The 8,648-nt window shown below is 30.7% G+C and overlaps 2 protein-coding genes across 2 annotated transcripts; both read right to left on the minus strand.

Moving 5' to 3' along the window:
• Nucleotides 1-256: 256 nt before the first annotated feature.
• Nucleotides 257-928, minus strand: LOC126682372 (uncharacterized). Its single transcript, XM_050378023.1, has 2 exons — nucleotides 818-928; nucleotides 257-711 (listed from the first exon to the last, which is right to left on the minus strand). Exons 1-2 carry the CDS (start codon nucleotides 860-862, stop codon nucleotides 499-501), a joined length of 258 nt encoding a protein of 85 aa, XP_050233980.1. The 5' UTR covers nucleotides 863-928; the 3' UTR covers nucleotides 257-498.
• Nucleotides 929-1,877: 949 nt separating this feature from the next.
• On the minus strand, nucleotides 1,878-3,223 carry LOC126681974 (uncharacterized). The gene is made up of 3 exons (XM_050377529.1): nucleotides 3,183-3,223; nucleotides 2,519-2,993; nucleotides 1,878-2,369 (listed from the first exon to the last, which is right to left on the minus strand). Exons 1-3 carry the CDS (start codon nucleotides 3,221-3,223, stop codon nucleotides 1,878-1,880), a joined length of 1,008 nt encoding a protein of 335 aa, XP_050233486.1.
• Nucleotides 3,224-8,648: the final 5,425 nt, after the last annotated feature.

Genomic DNA, 8,648 nt, shown 5'->3' on the forward strand with positions numbered 1-8,648 from the left:
ATTATTTATTTATCTTAAATTTAATTTCAATTTTTAACTTTTTATTTATTTATTTTTGAACGCCCGAATCTGTGAGCGGACTGGACAGTTTTGAACCGGTCCAAAACCGGCCAAGGGTGGTTCAGGTCCTGTGACAGTATTTCCTGAAACTGTGAACCGAACCAGACAGTTTTGAACTTTGAAGCAGCCCAAAACTGTCCATGGAGCGGTTCAAGACCTGTCATAATATTTCTTGAACTGTGAATTGGCTCATTCGGAACCGCAACTGCCGGTTTATATTCAAAAGTACAAATTTTCTGCAAATTAATTACAGGCATGAGTAATTAACAGCCAAAAGCAGCTAATCAAGCCAACAAAAAAGACCTAAAAAATATCAAACAAATCAAAACAAAACCTTAAAAAAAAAAATCCTTGCAAACCATTTTAAAACAAGAATTTCAGATTTAAATCGATCTGATTTTCATTTTTACCATAATAAGGACAAACACACACTATTCATCATGGCTGCATGCGATAAATTACAGCAACAGACTTGGTATCAAAATTCTTAACAAAATGGTTCTTCTTATTAGATCTAATACTTGTTAAAGCATCTGAAGTTGGATCTTGAACAAACAGGTCCTTGATTGCGTTCGGTATAGGCTGCTCCTTCATCACGCTCTTCCAGTAATCCTCGGCCGGTAGCTTTCTTGCATCGTTAAGGCTCGAAAACTATACAAAAATTACATTTACATAAATATATTAGAAATTTATTCACTAAATTTAAAAAATATTGAGCAATTGAAATAGAATATAAATAATGATTTGAAATATTTACCAAGAAAAGAGATAAGAGAAGGATCAAAGTGAAATTAGGCTTCATGTCTTTGTATTGGTCAGATATGTTTGCTCTTCTCTAACTTATGAAGTCTTTGGCCACTTGATTTATAGGCAAAATTTAAAGATAAGAAAATTACTTTAATGTCCTCAAGGGAGAAATTCTTAGATGATATTAAAAATTTAAAATCACATGTGGTTGGATAACTTAATTCCATCTCCAAATTTTTTTTGTCAGAAGTAGAATGTATTTATTATTATCTTTCCTTTTAAGTATTAATCATGATTATTTTTCTATTTTCATTTATAATTGTTTTTCCTTTTAAATACTAATCATAATTAGTTTTCCTTTTGCATCAATGTATAATTATATTTTTCCATATATACAATAAGTAACTATATAATTTAATATTTAGTGTAAATTGAACTCGATTTTTATTTTTTAGCGGATGACATCAAATTATTCCAACAGCTACCAATATTTTTTAATAATCATTAATAGTCATTTTATTCAATAAAAATTAATCTTTAATTTAATTATTTAAAATTTATTTTTAATAGTGAGGTAATTTTTTTTAATATACTATGACTTTTTATATTTTCACGAGAAAATTAAAATAATTTAATATTTAAAATATTAAATTAATACTATTTAATATATATATATATATATATATATATATATATATATATATATATAAGTTAATTATTTATATTAAATAAATTTGTCTATTTTATGTGACAGAATCAAATAGTAATAATGAAGGGATATGTTTGACTATTATAATTTAAAAACAGTCATCATAACCAAAGTTTATTTCCTATTATAAAATATAAAATATAAAATATAAAATATAATGCAGTTGATCTAGTAGTTTCATGGTCGGTGGTATCCTATGAGGGGTGTTTGTTGGATGTGGAAGCATTTCTTTCCATACATTTGTTCTATTGCTGTGTTTGAGACTTAAATATCAATTTAGAAATCCATTTCAATAATTAGCTAAAAGTGATTATTTTCAAACTATTCTATTTTTTTTAGAATCAAATATGAACTTTATTAATCAAACAAGAATATTAATAAGTTTATTAACCGGAAAAGGGATATTCCTGTTAGCAATACAATCTTTGCCAATAAAAATACCCCATTTAGCGAGGGTGTGTGCAACATGGTTACACTGTCGACGAACATGCCTGAAAGTAGCATCTCGGTCCCGGACTGCATCTAAACAATCGTCAATAATGAGCTGGGTGGGATCAATGGCTTTCGAAGGGTCTTGTAATCTGCTGATGACGGTAGCAGAGTCTGCCTCGCAAATAAGGCGGCGTGGGATATCTACTGCTACCTGCAGGCCAAACAACACAGCTTGTGCTTCAGTTTGTTCGACGTCAGTAATGCCCTCCAAACGCTTAACTCCCCATCTGATAACACTCCCATCAGCAACTCTGCAAACAGCCCCTGCGACTGAAAACTGGCCTGCTATTGAAATAGCAACATCGGTATTAAGCTTCACGTCCCTAGGGCCTGGAGGTTCCCATTCGAAGAAGATACAGGTCTGAGAATTGCAGACTGTCGATCAGAAGCAGCCCGTTCTTTTTGAATGGGGATAATGTGACGAAATAGAAAATCAGGAGGCTATCGAACATTGCCAAACACCAGATTATTACGATCCGCCCATATCGTCTAAAGGCTCATAACAAACACCTTTAAATCTGCTTCCTTTAGAATGGTAAACATCTGAGATAGCCATTCTCCCACATTATTGCACTCAATCTTGTCAACACGCAAATTTAGAGGAGATGTTAACCAGAGGCCTCTCACAATCTCACAGCCTTTTAGCGCATGCAGCTGAGTTTCATCGTCACAACCACATCTCGGACACAACTTAGAAAAAGCAGGGAGGCGTTGAGAAAGCTTTACGTTGCATGGGAGTGATTCATGCAAAACTCGCCACAGAAAGTGACGAACTTTGGGTTGAACCGAAATGCGCCATATTCTGGACCAGAGACCGTTGTCTGGGGAGCTGGAGGAAGAAGAAGCTGAGTTCCTATTGATGATCTTACACGCTTGGTAATATCCCGACTTCACCGAATAATAATCGTTTTTGTTGTGAACCCAGAATATTTTATCCGGCGGGAGATTTCTGCTGATAGGGATTTTAAGGACATTGTTAACTATTCTATTTTTAAAAAATAATTTTAATCATATTTATCTAATTTTTTCGTTATCATATCTACTAAAATAATTTAAAAATTAACCTTCTTCTTAATTAGGGTTTATTTTATAATATTTTTCATTTTTTTCACATAGCCCACCTCTTTTGTATACTTCTCTTCTTTCAATCAAATTTCTCTCTTTCTCTTTTTACCTCTTTTTTTTTCCTCTAAAATCCACGAGCACAACATCCATCGTTAACGTCTTCTTTTTGTTGGTTTTATCATCGTTGTCTTTCATTTGTTGGTTTTATTATCGTCTTCTTTCTTTTGGTGGTTTTATCGTCGTCGTCTTTTTTTTTGGGGTTTCACCGTCATTTTTTCTAATTGTTTTATCGTCATCATCTTTCTTTTGGTGGTTTCAATCTTCGTTTTCTTACTTTTGCCTTTTAGTTTTTTTTGATTGTTTAGATTATTTTAGGTTTTTTGCGATTGGTTAGATATTTTGCACACAGATTATTTTAGATCTCTTGTACTTTCTTTCATGTATCAGTTCATTTGTTTGCATAATTGTTCTCTATTTTCATTTAATTGTTCTCTTGTTTTTAATGCTACTAATTTCATATAAAACAAAATGATTTATGTTTTTATGGTGTTTTAGTGGTGTTTTGATGCTACTTATTTTATAAACAACGATATGATATATGTTTTTCATGGTGATTTTATGATGTATTTACACTAAAACAATCATAAAATACACCATAAATATACTATTAAAACACCATAGAAAAATACTATAAATACACATAGAAATACGTTAAAAAAAACACGGCCAAAAATACAAAAAAATGAATAAAAGAAAGAAATTAAACATTAATAATAGAAAATATAAATTTTTAAAATTAAAAATGAAAATAAGGTCATTTTGATAAATAAAAATTTATGAGATAAAAAACCAACGGTAATTAAATTTTAAAATAAAATACCGTTAAAAATTTTCTTCAAAATTGAAAATGTATTTATAATTATCAATTTGATTTAATATATCTAATACAAGTGAGGGACGAGGGTGCACGAATGGAGGCACATTAATAATGACAAAGACATTTCAATTCAATTTAATAATAAAATTAGTTTTAAAATTAATTGACCAATACATTTGAATATATGAAATAATATACTTATACTTAAATCATCTATATTGTGGTTGACTTTAACGATTCTATTAAAAAGGCTAAATATATTAAATGTTTCCAATTGGTCTTTAAGAAATAAAAAAACTAGAAATTGAATTTGATTTTCTTTATTGTTTTCATTAGATTCAGGTTGTTTCTTCATGAGTATGTAAACATAATTATAAAAACATAATCTATTTATTAAAAATATGATTGATATCACTCCGTCCAGACTTATTGAACTTATATATATATATATATATATATATATATATATATATATATATATATATATATAATTAAATTTGTAATTATAATTTTACTAACTATCTGTAATATTTTTATTAAATAATTCATTCATTCACTCTTCTAATATTTTATTAAATAATAATTTAGAATGACTTATAAAATATATATAAAACTATTTTAAATATAAAAGTTATCAATAATTAATAATTATTATTTGCAATCAAAAACCATAATCAATTTAATTTAATCAATTAAAAGTATAGGATATTTTACATGTTTATTTAATTAAGAAATTTTTAAAAATAAAACAAGTATATAATTTGATGAACAATATTTTCCTGCTGCCTCATGCAGCAGGAGCTCCTACAACTTGTTATGTGGCAGCCTAAGAGGCTGCCTCACCTGTTTCCTTCATGCCCATAAAATGGTTAATTAATTGGCTAATTAACCACTTTAATTATTTTATAACACATATTTTTCTTTTAGGATAAAATTGATTAATTTTTGTCGATATGAAGAACGCAAAATTGTCTGTCAATTTTTAGTGAAAACATTTTAAAATATATTTAAACTATATTTTTGCTCTTTGACTTTTATATCGTAATTGTTTGGGAGTGTTATCTAATATATATTTGGCTCTTTAATTTTTATATTATGCTATAAGTTACAATAATTTAATTTTAGTTTTATAGTTTAAATATATTCAAAATTATTTTCACTGAAAATTGACGGCCAATTTTTTGTTTCCTATATAATCGATAAAAATTAAAATATATCCTGAAAGAAGAACATATGTTATTATATAGAGTAGTCAATTAATTAGTGTTAGAATGGTTAATTAACCACTCAAATGTGAGAATGAAGGGAACATCTGTGGCAGCCTCTTGGGCTGCCACATAACAAGTTGTAGGAGCTCCTGCTGCATGAGGCAGCAGGAAAATATTGTTCTAATTTGATATATCAAAAATAAAAATCAACCAATAGATTATAGACGAAGAAAATATCATGAAGCATTAGATTTAAATAAAATCATTAATATAAATATGTTTTATTTGAACATTTAAAAATATTAATTATGTGTTAAAAAGTAATGTAAACACCGTTTTAACTAAATTTTGATATTACAATTTTAAAATTTTAAGAAAAATTAATGTATCAAATAAAATAATAATAACATTTTATTCAAATTAAATTTGATACCAAACCTATGGTAAAAGATGATTCTTCATCTTCCGGAAGTTTGAGAAGACTCAATCTTAAAACTTTCTTGCTTTCTGGTGAAGTCTGCCTTCTGATTCGATGAGTAAACCTACAAAACAGGGTATAAGGTAAATCAGATGGTAATTGTTCGATTGATTCTCCGATGTCAAAGTCAGTATTGAACTTTGAGCAGAGTATTAGCGTATTGAATCTAATTGTGTTTTTAAGTATTATCTCAAACTCTTTATATAATAGTTAAGAGAATACATAATAGAATTCAAATAGGAAAGTGATTCCTATTTAATAAGATTATAATTGAATAAGAAAGTGATTCCTTATTTAAAGAAAGACTTATTCAAGAATATCTTTCTGAATAAGCTTATATTCTAAAATAGGAGTTTGTATCCGAATATGAAAGAGATCTCGTATATTCGGTCTTCTTGATATTATTCTTCATATATTAGGTCTCTGGCGATACGTTTGGGCGACGCGCTTTTACCGAGTCTTCTGAGAATCAGTCGTTCTGGAGATTCGGGCGGATCCTTCTTTAATCTTCAAGCTCGTCGAGTTTCGTGGACTCGAGCACCGATATCATCAGGCTTTCGCGTTTTGGGCGAGTGCTAGGAGTCCCAGAATGGTAGATCGTATACGACTTGGTTCCATTATACTTACGCTGGAATTCGGTTTCCATCACTTTCAAGCAATTTAAGGAATTTTCTTAATTTTTTTTTTAAGAAATCTCGGCCATTAAATTTCAGCAATTTCAACCACCAAAAAACAAAAAATATACTAATATTCATATTATCATCGAGATACCTTATTATTATTTTAAAAAAAAATTAGTTTCTCTATCAACAAGCTATAATTATATGGGACTTTCTATATAATCTTTAAACTTTATGAGTATGGTTCAATATTTTTTCGAGCGTCGTCAAATATATCTATGACTTGTTTGGATCATAGCAATCTAGCATGAAACCATATCATATATGTCAATTAAGATAAATGTGTTATACGCAGACGTTTCACATAAGATTTACCATGCTCAAAACGTGACAACATTTGAAAAGTAATAAGCTGAAATAAATAAATTTTAAAAACAGGCTTAATGACTTAAAAAATCCACTTACCTTTTCACCCCTTTTCAATTTCCCATGATATTTACAATTCGCATCCAAATTCACAACTTTAAACTTCAATTCGATTCTCGAAATCAAATTGGACATTTTTGTACTCAATTTTTTTTATAAAAATCCTTATAAAATATTTATTTGAACTCTTTTTTACTCAAAATATTAAAAATGAATAATTTTTTGGAATTTTTTTTTAAAAAAATTATTTTAATATTTAATGGTGGAGTTGAAGTTTAAAAGTGTGTATTTGGGTGCGATTGACGATTACCTGATATAAAAATTGAAATTATCAGTTTCTGAATAGTGGCCATGTTTACAATAGTGTATTTGATGTTAAAGGGTTCAAGGAATAAACTTAGAAGATACTGCTATTTTATCCCAAATAAACAGCAGTTTCTAATTTAATAGTAGGTGAACCCACATTATAGTTTTTGTTTTTTTTTTATCAAAAATATAAAAATAGGGCTTTACTGTTACCTAGAAAGCAATAGACTAAAGAATAGTAAAACGTTAGTGGAGATTATGGGCTGACTTTGGGAATGATTGGAATATAGCAAAAGGGCACACACATGGGGAGGTTAGATATTAGATTTTGTAGAAACGGTCCAAAGGAAATACCAACTGTTTATTGGCATTTTCTACCTAAGTCAACTTCAAATGTGCATCACCAGTGTACATTACATTACATTATTTTTATTAGTTTAACTATGCAATTCATGGAAACTAACTTCCAGAATATCTGATAGAGCACCGAGTCACGCCAAGATCCACCATAAAAAAGGATCGGAAGACTCGCTCAACCAGATCACTAGCGAATTTCGAATAGACTTGTCCTCTTAAAGAGTCTAAGAGGATCGCCCAGTGGCATCGGATACCGAACCTTAGAGGAATTGCTATCTCCTATAATCTCGAATCGAACGCATTTCGCCAGAAATTCACAAAGATCAAATATCTCCAAGAGATTCTAGAAGATCTGAATCCCTCGGATCTCACAAGAATATCTTGATTAGATTTTATCTCCTATTTGAGAGTACACCCTTATTTAAGAGTCTATTCCTAAGTAGGATTTATCCGATAAGGAAATATAAAGAATTCATCCAGATCTAGGAATTACATTTCTAATCCAAATCAACTAGGTATCCTCCCTTATTACTATAAAAGGACTCAAGGTATGCCTACAAACACGACCTGAATAATCACGCACAAGCTCCATCTAAATCGTGATTGACTTTAGCATCAGAGAGTTAATCGGACAACCACCGTCCGATTGACTATCTACTATGTTTTGTAGGTTACCCACCGATGTGAGGATCAAACTCCATTAACTGGCGCCGTTTGTGCGAAGAGCTTGCCAACTTCAAACCCGAAGAAGATTTTCTGAACTCAAACAAATTCTATTGAATGATGAATTCCAATAGAACTGACCCAAAGAACAAGCAACGAGTGGATCCAAAAAAACAAGCAGCCCATGGATCCTAAGGACACGGAGGTGACTCTACCACTAACCCGGCCCATGGGAGAAGGCACTTCAACGGCAGCCGGAAATTCCACCACAACAGGGGGCTCAACCATGGACCCTACAAATTCCACAATTGGGTATCAAACACAGCCCATAAGAGGATCTAATCCCAAATCTTTCCCATCTTTAGATGTCATAAGAGAAACAATAGAGGTCCCCCTCACACCAGTTTCAAACAAGCGTATCACCAAATGCTAGCCAAAATGTTGGAACAATTCCAGGCCAATTTAGACAAGATAGCTAAAGAAGCAAGGAGGTCAATAGACGCGCATGTGGAGAATCTGAACGTCAAAAGGAATCATTTCAGGCCCCCACCGCCATGTCGTCACGGACGACACGCAGAAACAGCAAAAAGGACCCAAGAGCAAGATGCCAACAATGAGGGCTCAACTCCAGAATGGAATC

This window comes from Mercurialis annua, linkage group LG5, assembly GCF_937616625.2.
Source record: "Mercurialis annua linkage group LG5, ddMerAnnu1.2, whole genome shotgun sequence".
NCBI classification, from domain to species: Eukaryota; Viridiplantae; Streptophyta; class Magnoliopsida; order Malpighiales; family Euphorbiaceae; genus Mercurialis; species Mercurialis annua.

Excerpts from the sequence above, each read along its gene's own strand:
- LOC126682372 (XM_050378023.1), bottom strand. The coding sequence starts at position 862 with ATGAAGCCTAATTTCACTTTGATCCTTCTCTTATCTCTTTTCTTG. Across the intron at positions 712-817 it reads TTCTCTTATCTCTTTTCTTG|TTTTCGAGCCTTAACGATGC; the intron begins GTAAATATTTCA and ends ATTTTTGTATAG.
- LOC126681974 (XM_050377529.1), bottom strand. The coding sequence starts at position 3,223 with ATGGATGTTGTGCTCGTGGATTTTAGAGGAAAAAAAAAGAG. Across the intron at positions 2,994-3,182 it reads TTTAGAGGAAAAAAAAAGAG|AATAGTTAACAATGTCCTTA; the intron begins GTAAAAAGAGAA and ends TTTTAAAAATAG. Across the intron at positions 2,370-2,518 it reads TAAAGGAAGCAGATTTAAAG|ACCTGTATCTTCTTCGAATG; the intron begins GTGTTTGTTATG and ends TGCAATTCTCAG.